Genomic DNA, 21,317 nt, shown 5'->3' with positions numbered 1-21,317 from the left:
CAAAGAATGCTTCATTTCTAAATTTTTGTTTGTTTTGGCTCGTTCAAGTCATAGTCCCACACAAAATTAAGAAACTAAAAGTTTTGTTAAATGAAGTGCTAATTGGCCAAACTCTTATTTTTTTCATGGTGTGCACAAATATTAAAAGCTGATCTTGGTATGAGGAAATGCATTCTTAGGTGTTCTGGAAGCATCTTGTTAATTTTACCATATCCTAAGTTTATCAAGTCTGGCTGTGAAGTAATTAAACTGATGTTAGAAATTTAGATATGCTGACTAACTGGGAATTATCATATATTAATATACTGTGACTAAAAAGCAGTGGATAATATGAAATTTTATTTCATTGATTTGCTCATTTTCGTCATATATGTGGGCAAATCTGATAGTTTTTTCTTTATGTAGTTACAAGTCAGGGGGTAGACTTAAAACATTTGTTTTTTATGGAAGAAAAATAACTTTGTTGTATAGAACTGTAGCTATTCAAGTTATAATTGCTCTACATTAATGTAAACAAAGTACATGTATAATGATAGGGCAGAGGAGAGGTTGATTGTTGAGGTAGTTTGATAATTTAGAAAGGATAGAGAAGAATGGGATGACAGGGGTAAGTTGTTTAAATCTGGAGTTGGAGGGTAGGTAAGGGTCATTCAAGGAAGGGTTGAAGACAAAGTACAGTGCTTTTAATCAGAAGAATGAGTGGGGGATGTTACAGTTGGAGGGTCAACTGAAATTGTGTTGTCTGCACATTTCTAGAAAGACAGATATTGAATGAATGTTGGTGGATATTACCCCTTTTTTAGGTCACCTTCTTTGGTGGGAGATGGCAAATGGTTAAAAATAAAAGTTTTCCCAGGTTTCCAGCAAGCTTATTCTATTTTTATACATTATGAAAACTGCATTTTTTCTTTGTGATGTAATCATTGAAGGAATAACATAGCTTATCGCATTTAGCAGTTTTGTATGTATCATATAAAATGATACACGATCCTCTTCCCTACACAGTGTTTGAGCTTTGTTGTAGTCCAGTACTGAAGGCAGTTAAATGTTATGGACAAACAAAACTTAAGTACAAACTGGATAAGGGACAGACTTAAAATTCTAGTACTGATTTCAGATTAGAAAATGTATATAGTATAAAGTGGTAAGATTGAGGCAGTCATATAGCATTTACAAGCTGCAGATGTGTATGTAATCTTTCTGCATACTACCATGTTTTGTTTTGTTTTTTAATAATAAAATAACCCATAGAAATTAAATTACTGGCCTTATTAGCACAAAAATTCCATGGAATAGTAGTAACATGTTAAAATTTTATACCAATCTGAGCTTTTTAATGTATTAAGACTATTAAAGAGGTCAGACATTTACTTATTTTATCAGCCTTATTGAAGTGTAAATGGGAAATTATGCAAGAATGTCCTACCCTTTTATGAAATATTCCCTTGCAGATAAAAAAATTATGAAACAAATAGTCATTTGAAAGAAATTAGTTACTAGATTTATTTACATAAATGCAAAAATTACTTAGGTTTTCAAAATTCAAGTAGTGAAACGTGCAATCTGATTTCAGGCACTGATTTCATAGGAAATCAGTGTCTGAGGATTGTTGATCGAATTGCATTGTCTGCACAGCAGGCTTTTTTCAGTTTGATAAATAAAGAAGGGGTTTGAGATATTGGCAGTTTGGAGGGACTTCTAAACTGTCGTATCTGAGCAAATCTGCAGACAGTGATAATGTATAAGTGATGGTGAAAGTGTTGAATGATGATGAAAGTATTTTTCTTTCTTTTTTGGGTTACCCTGCATCGGTGGGAAACTGCTGATGTGTTAAAAAAAAATACATATATATATTTGGTGGTAGTACAGTTAATAGGAAAATAGGTGTGAATATGAGAGTTAAGGAAATACTGAGGAGCCCTGCATCAGCCTACTGGCTCACATTGTGTAAATTTTAAGATGTGTTGTCATATTTGGTAGAGCCATGATGAGCAGTAATGGTATCAGTGTGTGGAGTGGTGTGTACTGCCATGCACTACTCAGTATGATAACTGTATTTCAAAATTTAGTTAACATAGGCCAGCTACAATGCACAGGTATGTGCATCTTCAAGGCTACTTGGCTAGAACCTGATTGCATGCCATTCCCTCAGGCACTGTACGACTCCTAAGAGCTTATCATTTCCCCCCAAATATAGTATGATAAAACCAGTACTAAGGCAGTGCATTGCTAAACTGTTACATTTCTTGTACAGGAGGGCCCTGCTTTACGGCGATTTGCTAATATGGACATTTCAAATTGTACCCAAAAATTCGTTTATATAGCTCCCTGATTTGCTGTTATGGCATCCATGCACCACTGTATACATCCTCCGTGAACTCCACATATCTCTTATGTCTGAGAACTTTCTAAAATTTCAAGTACTCTGATAATTGTACTTATGTGTACCTGTACCTAAATAAATTTACTGTGCTGGCATTCAGGTAAACATTAAAATCACAATGATGCAATAAGCATAATAACAACAATCACCCTGGGGTGCTTTAAATGTCATATATTATGTCATAAACATTTTCATTAATCCATCTATAATTTTATTTTTCAAAATTATATAAGAAACACGCTACATATCATACAAACATAATGCATACAACCACAGAACAAATTGACATAAATATGAGATGTGGTTGCCAGGTGGCTTGTAGGAGTGATAAGAATTCTATTTTCTCCAGTCCAACACCAGAGAAGCTGTGTACAGTATAGTATTACTGGGAGGGTAACTGCAGAAAAATGTTCCTTTTGTATGCCTTCACACACAGCATCATTCACTCTAAAAATGGTGTGTTGCATGAGAATAGAAGTGTTGCTATTATTTATTCTAATGCACTAATGTGAAGACAACTTGTACACAATGTAAAGTGTTTGTATTGTGGGAAAAAAAGCTTCATAAACGCATGCATAATGCAAAATGAATGCGTATGAATAGCAAATGGACATGTAATAATACACGTTTGTCTGACCGCCCACCACCCATTCACTCTGTTTAGTGTATTCTCAGTGTTTATCATTCCCTCTCGTTATGATGGCACCTAAGGGTAGTTGATAAAATGAGTCATAAGTCTCTTACTCTGAATGCCAAGTTAGAAATGATTAAACTTGGTGAACAAGATGTTTATGGGGCACTTTGAATGTCGTATTATTATAGTGCTAGCAAAATAACTACGAGTTTGGTCAACTGGAACAATGCTAACTTAACCCTTTGAGGGTTTTCGTCGTACTAGTACGTCTTACGCGTAGGGGTTTTTGACGTACTAGTACTCAAATTCTAGCGGCCTCAAATCTAGTGGGAGAAAGCTGGTAGGCCTTCATATGAAAGAATGGGTCTATGTGGTCAGTGTGCACAGTCTAAAAAAAATCCTGCAGCACACAGTGCATAATGAGAAAAAAAAAACTTTGACCATTTTTTTTTAATAAATCAGCGACTTTGCAGTGTATTTTCGTATGGTATTTATTGTTGTATTCTAGTTTTCTTGGTCTCATTTTATAGAATGGAAGACATATTACAGAAATTGAGATGATTTTGACTGGTTTTACAAAGAAAGGTGCCTTGAAATTGAGCTCAAAGTAGCAGAAATGTTCGATTTTTACCAAACTTCAAAAGTAAACAAATCGTGCCAAGCGTGCAATACACGTCAACTGGTGAGTCTAACTGGTGAGTCTAATATTCTTTCACAAGTGCACCAATAATATTTATACCATTTTTTACACTAATACAGTAGTCTGCATAACAGTAAATCTTATATTTTTTGTGAGAATAAAAATTCAAAGTGGAAAGCAAAAGAATATAAGAGGGGCCTTGAGACGTGACTAATGACTAGAGGAAATGTCATTTTAGTGCCAGGAATGTCTTTCTTGTTTATTCTGGACCCTATTCGGAAATTGGCATCTTTTGAAATTTGTGTGAAATTGGCAAAATTGCTAAATTCTGACCACTGTACTGGATAGTTGAATTTCATAAATGAGTGGTTTCTTGCACCCATTCGATAGAAAAAATGGAGTTCTAGCGAAATATTTATGTTTTTTGTCGACTAGTACAGTGAAATTGGCCGAAAATGGGGCTCAAAGTGGGCAAAATCGCCGATGCGTAAACATCGCCGAGACTGCTAACTTTGCGAGAGCATAATTCCGTAAGTTTTCTATCAAATTTCAAACTTTTGGTGTCTTTATGATCGGGAAAAGATTCTCTATCTTTTCATAAGAGAAAATAATTTTTTTTTTTTTTTAAATTTGGCCGACCCTGAGAACGAGTTTCGGAGAGGGCCTGTCGACCCTCAAAGGGTTAATATTTGATAGTGTAAATTTGTTATCAGGCATTTATATCTATTTAAAAGCAAAAAATAAAGGGTGATCCGCTTTACGGCAGTAGCCTGGAACCAAACCCACTGTATAAGCGGGGCTCTCCTGTATGTATACATACTTCAGGTATAATTGTCGATAACTGAGGAGGAAATTGTTTGACACACACGGCAAGCACTACATGTGGTCTAATATTGTGGAAGTGTTTTTATTTGATTATCCTTCACAAATTGGTTATAATTATGAAATTCAAATATTCAAAACTTGTTTGAATGAAATGACAGAGTGGTCCCTGGAATTAGAATGGGCTGGAGTTACAACAGTCCACCAAAGTGTGCTGGTGATGAGTGGAAATTATGACAATAAATCATCTCCCTGAAGCATCAATTGTCAACAGATGCTCAGAATGCAATTCACCACTTTGCATCTATCTCAGACTGTCCATAGATGTTGTTGCAGAGTTGCTATTTAATGAAGAATACAAACATTATTGAACATCTATTCAATAAGACATACATATATGTATGTTATTTGAAGTTCTATGTGAGTTTTCTCTTGATATTTTGTCTGACAGAAACATGGTGGTTGTGTGATACAGCAGTAACTGCAGCTGCTCTCCCCAGGTTCTTTTCAGTTTACCATATTCCGAAGTCAGCTGTTGCTTGAGGTGGAGGAGTTGGTCATTTATTCTGAATCTGTCAAGAGAAGGACTCTCCATTTCCATGGATTGAATCTGATTACCTCCCCTTCCCTATGTACTGTATGACCTTTGAGTTCAGCACTTCCCACCAAATACAATAATTCTGTCAAGTGTTAATTATACACCAGTTGGTCAGCCTGTTATGAGGTAATGGAAGTAGCGTCTTTTGTTCCTTTCTAAACTGAGTGAACATGCTATTTTTGAACAATCATTTTCTTTTCTGGAGTGGAGTAGTTTTACTGTGTTCATTCTGCAAACAGACCACTTCATTAAATTGCAATACATTTGTAAATACTAGGTAACACAAGTACATGTTCATATGAGCTTTGAGCATTGATAAGCTTCTCTCATATATGCAGGATATTTGTGTGCAGTATGCCACTTTTACCAATTTCTATTCCTGTGCAGATGGATGCATAATACTATCAGAATTTTTGTACAACTTTTTTCATAGGGCTATGTATGGTGTTGGTGCTACTATAGACAATGTACATCAGATAGGGTGGTCTCCTGCCATGCTTCTCAACAATGTCTATTATGTATATACAGTGGACCCTTGAATTCAGTGATTTAATCCGTTCCAGAGAGTCCGTCGAAATTCAAAATTCACGATTTTCAAAACCATTTTCCCCATAAATAATGTAAACCAAATTAATCCATTCTAGACATCCAAAAGTATTAAAAAAAAATTTTTTTTTTTACATGTACATTTATCTACACAGAAAACAATGAGACATGAATAAAACAATAATTTGACACCTTTATTGAAAAGTTGATGTGTGGAGGAGGGGAAAGGATGGAAGAGTTACTATTGTTTGGAAGGGGAATCCCCTTCCATAAAGACTTCAGGTACCAAGTCCTTTTCTGGGGTTACTTCCCTTCTTTGTTTTTTAATGCAACTAGGACCAGCTTGTGTGTCACTGGACCCTTGTCATTCAAAAAACTGTTCCAGAAAGGTGTGTTTCTGGTGTTTCTTTAAAATTTCCCTAAAATGAGACAAGACATTGTCATTGAACATGTTGCATACACGGCCTGCAACAGCTTTGTCAGGGTGATGTTCCTCCACAAATTTTTCCATCTTAGTCCACATTGCACACATTTTAATCTCTGAAGAAAGCAACTTCCCTCTCTTCCTCCTCCTCTGAAGCAATTTCCTGAGCTGTGATCTGCTGCTGATTAAGGCCTAGCAGCTCTTCAGTGGTTAGCTCTTCATTGTGGTCCTCCACCAACTCTTCCACATCCTCGCCACTAACCTCCAACCCCACGGACTTCCTCAATGCCACAATATATTCCACAACTGGCATAGGGTCCTCAGGGTTAGCCTCAAACTCTTCAAAATCTGTTGAGGACACATTCTGGCCACAATTTTCTCCAAGCAGAGTTCATCGTCCTAAAAGTCACTCCCTGCCAAGCCTTACCTATAAGGTTTATGCATTGGAGGATATTGGTGATCTTTCCAGAACTCTCAGGGTCAATTCAGAGTCCGAGGTTATATTAAAGCACCTTGGAAACATTGCTTTGGTGTAGTTTTTTTAAGTTTGAAATCATCTGCTGGTCCATGGGCTGGAGAGGAGTGGTATTAGGGGGGCATGAACTTCACTGTGATGAAATTAAACTCCTTCACCATTGGCTCTTCCAAGTCTGGAGGAAGAGCAGGAGCACTGTCCATTACCAGGAGGCACTTGAGTTACAATTTATTTTCCAGGAGGTATTTCTTCACACTGGGGTCAAACACTGCATTGAACCAATCAAGGAAAATGTCCCTCATGACCCATGCCTTACTGTTAGCCTTCCACATCATACACAAATTAGCCTTCACGACACTGTTTTTCTTGAATACACTGGGATTTTCAGTGATACACCAGTAAAGGCTTCACTTTGAAATCCCCACTAGCATTACCACACAACATGAGTTAGCCTGTCTTTCATAGGCTTGTGTCCTGGCAGTGCCTTGTCCTCCTGCATGATGTAGGTCCTCTTCGGCATTTTCTTCCAAAAGAGGCCTGTTTTGTCACAACTGAACACTTGTTGGGAGACGAATCCTTGAGCCTCTACATAATCCTTGAATTCACTTGTGAATTTTTCAGCTGCATGTTTGTCTGAACTGGCAGCCTCGCTATGCCTTAAAACATTGTGTATTCCACTTTGCTTCTTGAAATTTTCAAACCAGCTTTTGGTCGCCTTGAATTCACCTACATCAGCACTCATTCCAGGTCTTTCCTTTACGAGATTGCCATGCAACTGCCTTGCCTTTTCGCAAATTATTGACTGCGTAACACTATCTCCTGCTAACACTCTGTTTGATCCACACCAGCCACGACTTCTCAACATCTTCGATTATTTACAATCTCTTTATCATTAGCATATTCACCCCTTTCACAACATCAGCTTCATTGATTTCCTTTTTCTTCGCCACGATGGAAGTGATGGCTGAATGGGCCTTCCTGTACATCCTGGAGAGCTCTGCCACACACACTCCTCTTTCATATTTTTCTATGATCTCTTTCTTTACTTCAATTGTGTTTCTCACTTTCTTTACCAAAGGGCTGGCACTAGGAGCTTTCTTTGGGCCCATGGTGACTTATTTAGCAGTTGCAAGCACTAAAACAAACAGAAAAAAAAAATATTAAGAAATGTATCTTATGAACACATGAGGTGGCCATCACTCGCTGAGATACAATGCCAGACTGACACTGAATGGTGCTTGTGTGCCCGCGGTGGCTGGGAGGCCACTCGGATGTGTTTCATATGACCACTAATTTCTAAGCCAAATCACAAAAATCAAGCCAATGTTTTGACGAAAAAAGTCGTTGATTTCCAAAATTTATGATATTCGAGGGTCCACTGTATTTTACCAAGAGCAGCACTGTATGACCCCTGCAGATTTAGTACTTGGTTATGATTATAATAATATACCAAGACTATTATGCTTATGTAATAAAGGTTAAATATAATATCTTACAGAATAATATGATTTACTAGAATCAATAGTCTTATAGAATAGAGTACTATAATAGTAATACTGTTATAACTGCTACAACCTGTAACTCGGAACCAGAAAGTTAATCTGTTTTAACTCCAAAGAGTGGATTCTTCACCTCAGTTACAGCAGGTTTGTAGATTGGACTTACATTCTGGAATTAGGAAAATACACTAGTTACTATAAAGCAATTACTAACTGGAATACACTAGTTACTATAGAACCAATGAAAAGTATGCCACCAAATTGTAAATACAGTACTTGATTACCAAAATGTGAACAAAACTATTATAACTACTCGACAAAATTGGACCTCATTACCCTAGCAAAATAGGTAAATGTATAATCAATTAAAAAAACAAACTATGCACTCTATATTAAATTCATTCCAATGACTGCAACCTATATACAATGGTACCTCGGGATACAAACAGCCCAAAACTCGAACAATTATGTAAGTGCTTTTGTAAGCATATTTTTGGGGGTCTGAAACAGATTAGTCTAATTTACATTATTCCTTATGGGAACAAATTCGTTCTGTATCGGCACTCGAACAGCCTTCTGGAATGAAATAAATTTGTATCCCAAGGTACCACTGTATATCCATATCAAATTTATATCCATATATACAAGACACTAGAGACTTCCTGGTACAGTAAAGAACCATAACTGTAATATTAGTAAGAACCCTAATAAAACTTGGAAGATGCATCCTTTATATAGTATATAGACCAAATGGTACAGTAAAAGCCTGATGCCTAACTCCTATTAACATGTGATTATGAATATAACTACATTATTATATCCCCATCTCCAGGACTTGAGTCCTGGAGATGGAAAGTACAGTGTCTGCACTCTGAAGGAGAGGTGTTAATGTTGCAATTTTATAACTAGTGTAGGCATACCTCTGGCAAGACAGTGATGGAGTGAATGATGATGAAAGTTCTTTTTCTGGCTATCCTGCCTTGGTGGGAAACAGCTGATGTGTTAAAAAATACTGGCCCTAATGATCTTTGCAACCTTAAAAATGTAAAATCAGATCATTTTACCATCATATGAGGCCCTCCTTTCCCAGTAATGCCTAACAGAGGAAGCTCATATTTTCACTAAGACTATTCAATATGGAATATAACTAAAAATTATGAAAAAAAAAAAGTTATCAAAAGCAACAAAAAAAAATTGATAGAGCTAAAAATTAGGAAAAATAACTGAACATTACAAAAAAAAAAAAAAACACTCCCTTTGAACTATTTTTGATGCTACTTAAGGTATCCACTTAAAAACAGAGACCATGTGAGCATGATACAAGGCTGTTTTCTTTTGTCTAATTCTTCCCTGTCTGAGGTGCATTTGATGACACATTTATCTTGCAAAACAGCGCTGTATAGCCCTTGTAGCTTAGCGCTTCTTTTTTATTATAATAATAATTATCTTGCAAAAACTCTCAAACTTTCATGAAAGCTGAATTATTATAATCATAATAATATAACCTGTTATGATGATAATTCAAAATAGTGATGTTTGGCTAACCAAAAATATATTAAAATCTTCCCTAAACTGATAAAATGAGAACTTACCTCACTCCATTTGGCACTTTGTTGATCCAATATAAATTTTGCATACTCCCTCTTATCATGGATAGAAACTATGATCCTCCAGGCAATGATTGTAGCTAGTCCAATAACCACCACAGCTATCAAGACTCCTAACACACTAACTGCAATGTAAAAATATTCACATCATTAGGTTTTTAATGTTGCGATTTAAAGACAAGGCTAATGAATATCACGTAATGCATGCATACATAGATACATGCTTTGAACATCATAAAATACAAAATTAAAATTGTCACAGTTGCTTTTTGCTGATGTCACTGCTTTTGGGAGATGCTGTAAAGTTGCAAAGGTTTGTGGATGGATTTGGGAGGGTATGTAAAAGGAAATTAAAAGTGAACATAGGAAAGAGCAAAGTGATGAGGGTAAGAAACAGGTTAGGTAATGGTGAAGGGGGAAAAAGATGGGTGTGAGGCATCTGTGGAGGAAAAAAAAAAAAAGGAATGTACGAGAGCATAGCAGTACACTTTTATATAGGTATGAAGCATGGGTTGTGAATGTTGCGGCAAGGTGGAGGCTGGAAACAGTGGAGATGTTCTGTCCAAGGGCAATGTATGGTGTAAATATGCAGAGAATTTGTAGCTAGATTAGGAGGAGGTGCAAACTTGCTGAAGTATTGTCCAGATAAAAGGTTGATGGATAGACTTCTGGATGTGCATATTTTTAGAGGGGTCACAGATAGATCATTACTGAGTAGCAGCTACAGCGAGAAAAAAAGGCAGATGAGGTACAAGGAGAATGTCATCGGTGGGTAACAGAACTGAAATTTTATAAATTAAAGGAGATAGGGTAAGATATAAAGAATTACTGTTAGTGTGCAGCAAAAGTTTGTGGATATAGGAGGGGGGAGTGCAGGAAGGAAGAGGAAGAATTGGTAGAACAAGTAATGAGGGTGGTCAGGGAGAAAAAGTTTGTATATGAAAGGTTTTTACAATGTAGATTTGAATAACAAAAAAACGGCACAATACCATGACTGGAACGATACACAAATAACCCGCACATAAAAGAGAGAAGCTTACGACGGCGTTTCGGTCCAGCTTGGACCATTTACAAAGTCACACTTTGTAAATGGTCCAAGTCGGACCGAAACGTCGCCGTAAGCTTATTCTCTCTTTTATGTGCGGGTTATTTGTGTATGTAGATATGATATACAGAAGGAGAAGCACATGGAGAGTGATAGAGGTTTAAAGAGTGGTGGTGGAGTGCAAAAGAAGAGGTAATGAGAGTGGGAGAGGTTTTAACAAATTTTGCTGAGATTAAGAAAAAGTTTTGATGTGAGATCAGTAAGTTGAGAAAGTTTAAAGAACAAGTGGATTTAATTGTTAAAAACAAAGATGGGAGGTGGAAGTACTGGGAAGATGTAATGAATATTTTGAGTTGCTGAACGTTGATGAAGAGACAGAGGCATCGATTTCTTGCATTAAGCAGGGAAGTATAACACCTATTAAGAGCAAGGAAGAGCTAAATTTGAGTGTGGGGGAGGTGTGTGAGGCAGTGGACAGAATAAAAGGGGGTAAAGCAGCTGAGACAGATGGGATGAAGACAAATGTTACAAGCAGAAGGAGATATAGTTTCAGAGTGGTTGGTGCATTTGTTTAATACATGCATGAGAGAGAGGAAGGTACCCAAGAATTGGCATAGAACATGCATAGTTCCATTGTATAAGGGAAAAAGGGGATAAGAGAGTGTAAAAATTAAAGGGATATAAGCATGTTGAGCATACAAGGAAAAGTATGGTGCTAGATCAGTCAGGCTATTATGGATATGTGGGCCAACAGGTCAGCAGCAACAGCCTAGTTGACCAGGGAACCACCAGATGAGCCTGGCCCAGGGTTGGGCTCCAATAGAAGAAAAACTCTTGAAACTCGTCAAATGTCGCTATTACTGAAAGAATTATGGGTGAGATAGAGAGGATTGTAGAGGAACAATAAGGTTTGAAGAAGGGTAGGGAAAGTGTAGACCGTTTACACTGAAGCATGTAACTAAACAATATTTAGATAATGGTAAGTAACTTTTCATTGTATTTATGTATTTGTGGGTGTATAGGGGAGCACTATAGCAGTTAGTGCAAATGTTTGGAATGGATAGTAGGTCACTTAAAGCAGTAAAAACCTTTTATATGGATAGTGAGGCACAGGCTTGGGTTTGCAGGAGAGGAGGAGATTATTTTCCAGATAAAGCTGTGAAATGTTACCATGAGTGTTGGATGTACTTATAGATGGGGGTGTAAAAAAAAGGTGAATGCTTGGTTGTTGGAGAGAGGTTTGGGATTGAAATATGGTGAATCTGGTACAGAGTGGGAGTTGTCACAGTTGCTGTTTGCTGATGACATGGTGGTTCTTGTAAAAGATTCTGAAGAGAAGCTATAAACAATGGTAAATGAATTTGGGAAGGTATGTAAAAGAAGGAAATTTAAAAGTATAACTTGTTTAGCCATCAAAACTTTGCAGCCCAGTCCCTGGACCCATTTTTAACTACCACCCGCAAGATGGATACTAAACTGTGTGGGGGTGTGTGTACTGTTAGTTTAAAAAAACAAAAAAAACTAACAACACACACACACACACACACACACATTCATTCATTTATACTGTACTTACAATATATATTATGATACGTGGGGCACTCTAAATTTTTCTGCACCCACACATACAGTTTTCCCTCAGTACTTGTCTTGTAGAGGAAATGGACTCTGCAATTGTTTTTGTCAAAGAAAGTACAAGTGGGTCCACTCATTTCTGGAACAAAAATTGCAGCATTATTTTGGAAACACTAGGAAAAGTAAGTTTTTTGTTTTAACATAATGGCCATTTGATAAAAGCTTTAAAACCTTTTTGAATAATGCAAGAGGACATATGACAGCTCCAGTGTTCACCTGCAATGGACTCGACCAAAGTAAAGTCAAAGAGCGTACAGTTGGTGTGACAGTCGGCAAGAGAGCTCTCTTCTCCACTGGAGAGTTGACACTCGACGCATGACTTATATTCATCACACTTCCCAGGACATTCCTGTTGAGTGAATACCAGCTTTAAAAAGTATACTTGGTTATATAGTGTAATCATCATCAAACAATACTTTCTTGACATTTAAAACTGATCCTGTTTTTATAAAAGATTGTAATGCATATACAATATCCAGTATATTGAACCCTTGGTATGACATACTAATTGGGGGGAAAGGGGTGTTTATTGAACCAAAATCATTTATACCAAAATGAAATTGATTTTCTAAGATCATAACATTAATGTACAAATGCCTGATGCAGTGAATGTAATCCACTGCATCAAGAATTTATCAGCTGAATATTTTATCTGCTGTATTGGATAAAGATTTATTTCTTTGTAAAGGTTACAATGCGTAATTACAATTTTGGTTTCCACCCTCATTTTATTGAAACTTGATTATGGTGACCAGATCTATTCAGCGGCATCTCCTGCTACTCTCTCTAGCCTTAACCCCATTCATCACCAAGGATTACGTTTATGCCTTGGTGCTTTTCGCTCTTCCCCTGTTGAGAGCCTCTATGCAGAAGCGAACGTTCCATCCTTATCCGATCGCCGTGATGCCCATTGCCTTCGCTACTATGTACGCTCTCATAATCTCCGCAATCCTTCCATTTATAGAATGGTCACTGATATTAGCAGACATACTTTATTTGTTCGCTGCCCCTGTTTACTCCGTCCCTTCTCTCTTCGCCTACATTCGCTCTTGTCTTCTCTTCAATTACCACTTTTTTATGTTCATGAAGCATCTCACTTTTCGCTACCCCCCTGGGAAGTTCCAGCTGTTCGTGTCTATTCTTTCTCTCTCCCTTGCTCGAAAGCCCAACTGTCTACGGTCGCTTCCCGCTCTCTTTTTCTTGACCACTTCCACTCTTTCTCATGCCATTGCAGTGTACACAGATGGCTCTAAGTCTTCTGACGGCGTAGGATTCGCAGCAGTGTTTCCGGACAGTGTCGTACGAGGGCATTTACTATCTTCGGCTAGCATTTTTACTGCTAAACTGTATGCCATTCTTGCAGCACTTATCCATATTGCATCTATGCCTGTGTCATCATTTATGGTTGTCTCAGACTCCCTTAGTGCTTTACAGGCTATACAGAAATTTGACACACCTCACCCCTTAGTCCTCTGTATCCAACTTTGGCTACGCCGCATCTTTACCAAGCATAAAGATATTGTTTTTTGTTGGGTCCCTGGTCATGTTGACGTACAGGGCAACGAACAGGCAGAGACTGCTGCGCGGTCAGCAGTATATGACCTACCAGTTTCATATAGAGGTATCCCATTTACAGACTATTTTGCTGTAATAGCTACCCACCTTCACACCCGTTGGCAACAACGCTGGTCTACTATGCTCGGTAACAAACTTCAATCTATTAAACTGAGTATAGGTTACTGGCCGTCTTCTTGTCACCAGTGTCGAGGTTGGGAGACTACACTCTCCCGTCTTCGCATTGGCCATACTCGTCTTACTCATGGATATCTCATGGAGAGGCGCCCTGCTCCTCTCTGAGAATTGTCAGGTTCCATTATCAGTCAGCCGCATTCTGTTAGACTTCCCACTTTATCAACGAGCACGCAGAATTTACCTCCATCCTCATCTTCGCTCCGCTGCTCTCTCTTTACCTTCTCTTCTCGCTGATGGACCCACCTTTCATCCGGACTCTCTCATTGACTTTTTGGCAACAACTGACTTACCTCACAAACTCTGATACCTTCAGCCCTTTCTACCTCAATCTCTTGCTACCCTCTACCTCCGCACTATCCCCTGCCCCGCTGTTTTCTGTAACCTACTGATCATCCCTCCCCCCTCCTGCCGCCCAATACCCTCGCTTCCTTCCCTACCCTGCAGCGCTGTATAGCCCTTGTGGCTTAGCGCTTCTTTTTGATTATAATAATAATAATACAATTTTGGTTTGCTGATCCTAATACATAGAAACAACTACAAACTAGACAGATAATAATATAGTAACTACTTAAAACTAGACAAGATAGTAGTGGTTAACTGTATTAAAATTGTTTTTAATCTTAATACTAATGCGAGGTAATCAGGGTGGAGATTTTTAAGAATAATAATCCTGAAGTTACACATAATAAAAACAATATTACAAATAATGGTTCAGGAAGTAATATTTCATGGACTGGCAGAAGTTTAAAAGTCTAGAGGTCACATAATATAACTAATTATCATTTGTTTTGGTTGAATTGGTTAGTATTGAGAGATAGGATGATTTTTTAGCAAAGTCCTAAATCTATGAGTATATGAGTAGTCAGGGGATCCTTTTCTGGTTCTGGTACCGTGTTCCAGATCTTCAGGCCCTTTATGTGCATGGTGTTCTTGCATAATGTGAGACTGCCACAAGGGATGTTGAAAAATGCCTTAGGCCTTGTATTGTGACTGCATTTTATTGTAACTGTCAAGTAGTAGTTTAAGTGGAGGATTTATAGTGGAATTTAATGTTCTGCATATGTATATGTTATAGAAATTTATTATATGGGGCCCATGACATAGAGGACTTACTGTACTTCAGTATTATGCAACAAGTGAATGTTACATTTACAAATTGTTCAAATGAATAACTATTTGAGACTAAGAAAAAATACATTCACACAACATTTACTAATTCCATAATCAGTATAGATCAGAATGGTAACTGCTCACAGGGTACCTTGCAAGGGGTGTGCCTTGAAGCCAGGAAGGGCTCTTGATTCAAGGAACTGGAGCTATTCTCACCTTCCTTGGATCAAGCCTGATTACCTCCTATACTCAAGGCACTATGATTCCCAATTAGTACTGCACTTCCTTGTAATATAATAATAATGCTCACAAGGCAGTCTTCGCAGAACTTGCCGAAGTACGGAGCGATGCACCGGCACTGATTACATTCACATGTACCATGACCTGAGCACATTTCTTGTACCTCTGAAAAAAATACATGCATAAAATTGTTAACATTTAAACTAAAATAGCCATCTTATATGAGAAAATGGTGAGTAAATTGCAACATGCAAATGTGAGACACACAACTAGGGTAAATGGAGAATTAAGAAAACACAAAAATCAAAGAAAATAATTTGGTGTTGCTTGAGGAGCATCACTAACTTCTCCATCTTATAAGTCATGTAAATCGTAAAGAATAAGAGTACACAACAAGTGAATACAGGAAAGAGTAAGGTTATGAGGATAAAAAGATTAGGTGATGAAAGATTGGATATCAGATTGGAGGGGGAGAGTATGGAGGAGGCGAATGTATTCAGATATTTGGGAGTGGATGGGTCTATGAAAGATGAGGTGAATCATAGAACTGATGAGGGGAAAAGGGTGAGCGGTGCACTTAGGAGTCTGTGGAGACAAAGAACTTTGTCCTTGGAGGCAAAGAGGGGAATGTATGAGAGTATAGTTTTACCAATGCTCTTATATGGGTGTGAAGCATGGGTGATGAATGTTGCAGCGAGGAGAAGGCTGGAGGCAGTGGAGATGTCATGTCTGAGGGCAATGTGTGGTGTGAATATAATGCAGAGAATTCGTAGTTTGGAAGTTAGGAGGAGGTGCGGGATTACCAAAACTGTTGTCCAGAGGGCTGAGGAAGGGTTGTTGAGGTGGTTCGGACATGTAGAGAGAATGGAGCGAAACAAAGTGACTTCAAGAGTGTATCAGTCTGTAGTGGAAGGAAGGCGGGGTAGGGGTCGGCCTAGGAAAGGTTGGAGGGAGGGGGTAAATTATTATTATAATCAAAAAGAAGCGCTAAGCCACAAGGGCTATACAGCAAGGGAGGGGGTAAAGGTTTTGTGTGTGAGGAGCTTGGACTTCCAGCAGGCATGTGTGAGCGTGTTTGATAGGAGTGAATGGAGACAAATGGTTTTTAATACTTGACGTGCTGTTGGAGTGTGAGCAAAGTAACATTTATGAAGGGGTTCAGGGAAACCGGCAGGCCGGACTCGAGTCCTGGAGATGGGAAGTACAGTGCCTGCACTCTGAAGGAGGGGTGTTAATGTTGCAGTTTAAAAACTATAGTGTAAAGCACCCTTCTGGCAAGACAGTGATGGAGTGAATGATGGTGAAAGTTTTTCTTTTTCGGGCCACCCTGCCTTGGTGGGAATTGGCCAGTGTGATAATAAAATAAAAATAACAGTGATGGAGACACTTACGTGGGTTTATGCAATTTTCTTGAGTACCATTCTCACACTCGCAAAACTGACCAATCCATCCATAATTACATATGCATTTATTGCAATCACAATTACCATTGTTGGAACAAAGGATCCCATTTGGACTAGTACAGCCTTGGTAATTTGTACACTCGCAAAAATCTCCCCAAATTTTCTGAAAATGAAAAATGTGGATAGAAAGTCTGTGAATACTGGTTCTCTTATTTTCTGCATACACTGTACTGTATGGGATTATTCTGGTACAACAGAAACAACAAGTTATCGTCAAAGACTGAATCTATATAGGATAAAATTAATGACTAGAAATTATTGGCATTTGAATATAAATAAAAGTTTCCTAGCAAAAATATTATTATTATTAAGTTTAGAGCTTCTTTTTGATTATAATAATTATTATTATAAAGCTACAGCTTTTTTACAATGTTATAACAATTTTTACATATGTTGCTGAACATTTTTTTTTATCTAAGGAAGAAACTAAGATATATCATGATCTGTAACTCTGCTCCTACTAAATATCTAGCTTAATCATGGGTAAATCCAAAGTTAAGTATATTATCAAACATGAACAATGTCAACAACACTTGCACCATATACCTAAGATGTGTATTGTAGTTGCAAACTATGCAGTATCCTGGCTATGTAATACAGTATACTGACTACTTAGTGCAATGCCCTGAATGCTCAATACAATGCCCTGAACACTGAATACAGTGCTCCAAACACTGAATACAGTGCCCTGAACACTTAATACAGAGCCCTGACCACTCAAAACAGCACCTTAACTAAATACAAGACCTTGCCTACTCAAAAGAGTACCTTGACTATTGAATCCAGTACCATGACCACTCAAATTAGCAACTTCAAGGGAAACTGACTGATGCCGAAGGGCACTTGATCAGTGAAATTTGAGTTATTCTTCCCTTCCATGAATCAAACCTGATCACCGTACCTCCCTTCTATTTCCTAGGCATTGTATGACCCATATAGTCAGTGCTTGTTATGAATAATAATAATAATGATGATGAAAATCAGAGACCAAACATAAATGAGACCATGAGTAAAAAAAAATCTTGGCTCGTCTGGCACTGTCAAGAATTAACCCGTAAACGGTCCAAACATATATATACGTTTTTTCAACATTTGAAAGTATGTAAAAAAAAAGGAGATCTTCTTTTTATTTTTTTTTACATTTGAAAATGTGTAAAAAAACTTTGATCTACTTTTTTTTGTTATATTTGAAAATATGTAAAAAAAACGTAGATCTACTTTTGTAGCACTACACATGTGAATGTAGATCTGCTTGGACCGTTTACAAGTTAAACACCAAAAATATGGCAGACTGGTACTTACCACACCACAAGTGCAATCCAAACCTTCCTTTAAGTAAGATGCACCAGTCTTCAAAAGTTTAAATCTAATTAAAAGATCATTCTTGAAGCAACACACAAAACAGAAAAAAATGGCAACCAATTATAGGCTTGTGTAGCATATTAGATAAGAGTGAGTGGAGGCATGTGGTTTTTACAATTTGACATGCTGTTGGAATATGAGCAAGGTAATGCCTATGAAGGGATTCAGGGAAACAGGTAATACAATGCCTGCACTCTGAAGGAGGGGTTGATTGAGCTGTGATGCTGACACACTTCTGGCAAAACTGACTGAATGAATGACAGTTAGTGTTTCTTTTTTGGGTCACCCTACGTTGGTTGAAGACTGATGTGTTAAAAATTAATAATACTCAATATTGTACAGTACTAGCCATACAAATCTAGCTAGTCATGCAGTTACATGCGAAAGCAGTAAAGAACTGACAATAACAGGCATTATTGGTTTTCTAAATATAAAAAATAGGAAAAGGAAAGATAATTTTGTGTTTACCTCTGGTTTCCTGAGAGTCTTGCAGACACACATGCCACAGATGCAGTCTCCCTGACCACTGCACACAAGTGAGGAGTTAGTAAGTTTGCACGACTCATCCGTGCTTTGTACTTCATTGCCACTGAGCTCACACTCACATTTATCACCAATGTAGCCAGGATGGCAGCTACACACTCCACACTTATAGTCTCCCACTTTACTACACTGATCAGCATTGACAATAAAACCCTGAAATATAATAAACTGTTTCAACTTATATACTAAAGTTAGCATAATAAGGTCAGTCAACTTTATTATACTGGGTTAGGTATACAAAGCCTGTCAACTTTGTATAATGAAGCCAGCATAATAATGACTTATGATTTAATTTCCTAAAAGTTATCAACAGTTCTTTCCTGCAAAGGGAAAGGGGGTACCTTAATGCTGACAAAGGGCTCCTGATTCAACTTATTGGAGTTACCCTCCCTTTCCTTTGATCAAACCTCATTTATTTATTTATTTATTTAGTAATTTGAGCATACATACAGAGGTACAAAAAAATACAGGTAAGAGCAGCATGCCAAAGCCACTTGTATGCATAGCATTACGGGCTGGCTTAAAATTAACTTAAGATTAACTAAGCAATGATGTAATCAGTGATAAAACATTATTGTAAACAGGTAATGTATGACCCCTACCCATTTAGCACTTCCGCATGATTATACATCGTACCTGATCTCCAGGTTGCTCACACTTGCAGTCACACATCATAGTGAGATCAATGGTGAGAGCTTGTTTGTGGCCCTCAGGAGAGATAAAGAGTGTTATCATCCACTCATCCTGGTCTTTGGGGCACTTGTTCACCTGAGAACAATATTAATTGGTCATCTATACTGCATGAGAGAGCATCTTTATTATTTATTTGCTTGATACAAGGGAAACTGTGTTAATGCCTAAGCCTTTAAACACTGCTGACAGGATCATTGCTGTTGTGACAGTTCTGTCATTCTCTAGGTCATAGTCCTGATATGACATGATTATGGTCTTGGCAGCACCATTTAGCAGGTAATGATTTTCATTCACATTAAAGTTTATTATTTTTAGCTGAAATGCTGACTGACTCTTAAAAAACAGTATAGCATTTCTGTTAATACATGTACTGAACCCATGGCAAGTGAATCTGAAAATTCAGAGGCCAGTGTGTGCCTGTGAGGTTTAGCACTTCCCCCTTGATTATAATAATTCAGGATACACTTTCCATGAGTTCAAGCCTCACCCATTCTGTGATTTCAAATTACTTGAAGCTTGCTATTATATTCATCAAGGCAAAAAATCACTTGACACAGGTAGTGGTTATATGATAATATATTCACTAATGCCATTATCACTAGTTTGAGCAAGACAATGAGAACTACTGGTATACACTGCTATTAACTGTGATGTCTACTAACACAGATGCCAATGTTAAAAACCACTTGACTATGATGGGCCATGGCAGAATAACCTAATACTGCATTACAGGTCTGACTGAACAAGTGTGACTTATTAAGCAGTAAGGCATTACAAATAGTACAAGCATAAAATAAAAGCAGGACAATATATTAGCTATTAATAACAATTTTGATTCTTATTATAATCATGGGGGAGCGCTAAACCCATAGGATTATACAGCGCATGTGGGGGTGGGGGTGGAAGGCATTCAGGCTCAATTCAGGGAATTGGAGCACAGATCCAATTCCCTAGATCAAGAGCCCCTCACCAGCATCAAGGAACCTCCCTTGAGGGGTTGATTCTTATTGAAATGATGTATACATTCCTTCCCATGTTCTGATACGTGAAGGTGCAGACATGCTTCATAAAGGATACCTGGCATGTAGGTGGTGCACAGTGTCACTTTAATACAAAGAATAATGACAGATGACCTACCTGTATAACAACTTTGAATTCAACTTCATCTCCAGCATTCAAATTGTTGCACTGTGTGCGTTCTTCCAGTTTCTCATCCTTACACTTGGAATACAGCTGCACAGAGATGGCATCAGAAGCACCTTCAACATTTATTGTTACCCTATTGATGATATCCTGTAAGATTACACCACAGAAATTATGTATAAATCAGCAGAATATTTACATATCATGCTGAACTTAGAAATTAAAAAATTATTTGGGGAAGTTAACTTTAATTAAAACTAATATTCTGCTTACTGTATGATAAAAGATATAAAATAAAGGGAATACAATATATCCTTGATTTAAATGACTGGAAATATGGAACAAAAGCCGGTGGGTCAACTGATTCAGAGCAACAAAGTCGGATGGTGACAGTTTTGCCCATTATTGTTACAATGATGGCAAAAGCAATTTCATCTTTATCCACCACAATTGCTATTACTGGCCACTTGCTACCCCTTACCCCCCCCCCCATCTCATATTAGCACATTAAATAAAGGGTTTATTGTCATATCAGAAGTTGCCAGAAGCCTTTCCGGAAAGAATTTTTATGAGTTCTGGATTGAAATTAAAAAACTGAAGGCTTGCTTAATTGTCACAAACACTGGGATTATATACAAACACAAATAATTTAATAAAATACCGAATACAAGTATTGCAACATAGTATATTTGTCCCCTCATGG

At 37.6% G+C, this 21,317-nt stretch overlaps 2 protein-coding genes across 8 annotated transcripts in view; one reads left to right on the top strand and one right to left on the bottom strand.

The window, feature by feature from the left end:
• Window positions 1-2,925, top strand: part of LOC128686654 (cyclin-dependent kinase 2) — a gene marked incomplete in the record, with an annotated part of 42,151 nt that extends 39,226 nt beyond the window's left edge. Inside the window, 1 exon segment of the mRNA XM_070099423.1 lies at window positions 1-2,925.
• Window positions 2,926-8,014: 5,089 nt separating this feature from the next.
• The window catches only part of LOC128686602 (integrin beta-PS), a 74,079-nt gene continuing 60,776 nt past the window's right edge, over window positions 8,015-21,317 (bottom strand). For 6 of the 7 annotated variants that reach the window (XM_053773547.2, XM_053773556.2, XM_053773574.2 and 3 more), the window contains 9 exons: window positions 20,609-20,764; window positions 19,415-19,546; window positions 18,704-18,931; window positions 16,802-16,976; window positions 15,481-15,575; window positions 12,525-12,657; window positions 12,250-12,387; window positions 9,614-9,753; window positions 8,015-8,190 (listed from right to left, as the gene is read on the bottom strand). In XM_053773547.2, the coding sequence (XP_053629522.2) occupies window positions 8,119-8,190; window positions 9,614-9,753; window positions 12,250-12,387; window positions 12,525-12,657; window positions 15,481-15,575; window positions 16,802-16,976; window positions 18,704-18,931; window positions 19,415-19,546; window positions 20,609-20,764 (1,269 nt within the window). In that variant the 3' untranslated portion in view covers window positions 8,015-8,118. The remainder of the gene's footprint in view (window positions 8,191-9,613; window positions 9,754-12,249; window positions 12,388-12,524; window positions 12,658-15,480; window positions 15,576-16,801; window positions 16,977-18,703; window positions 18,932-19,414; window positions 19,547-20,608; window positions 20,765-21,317) is intronic. The other variant, XM_053773565.2, reaches the window with a different exon arrangement.

This window comes from Cherax quadricarinatus, chromosome 1, assembly GCF_038502225.1.
Source record: "Cherax quadricarinatus isolate ZL_2023a chromosome 1, ASM3850222v1, whole genome shotgun sequence".
Lineage (NCBI taxonomy): Eukaryota > Metazoa > Arthropoda > Malacostraca > Decapoda > Parastacidae > Cherax > Cherax quadricarinatus.
The sequence above is the reverse complement of the archived record's forward strand: the minus strand, read 5'-3'. Positions and strand labels throughout refer to the sequence as shown.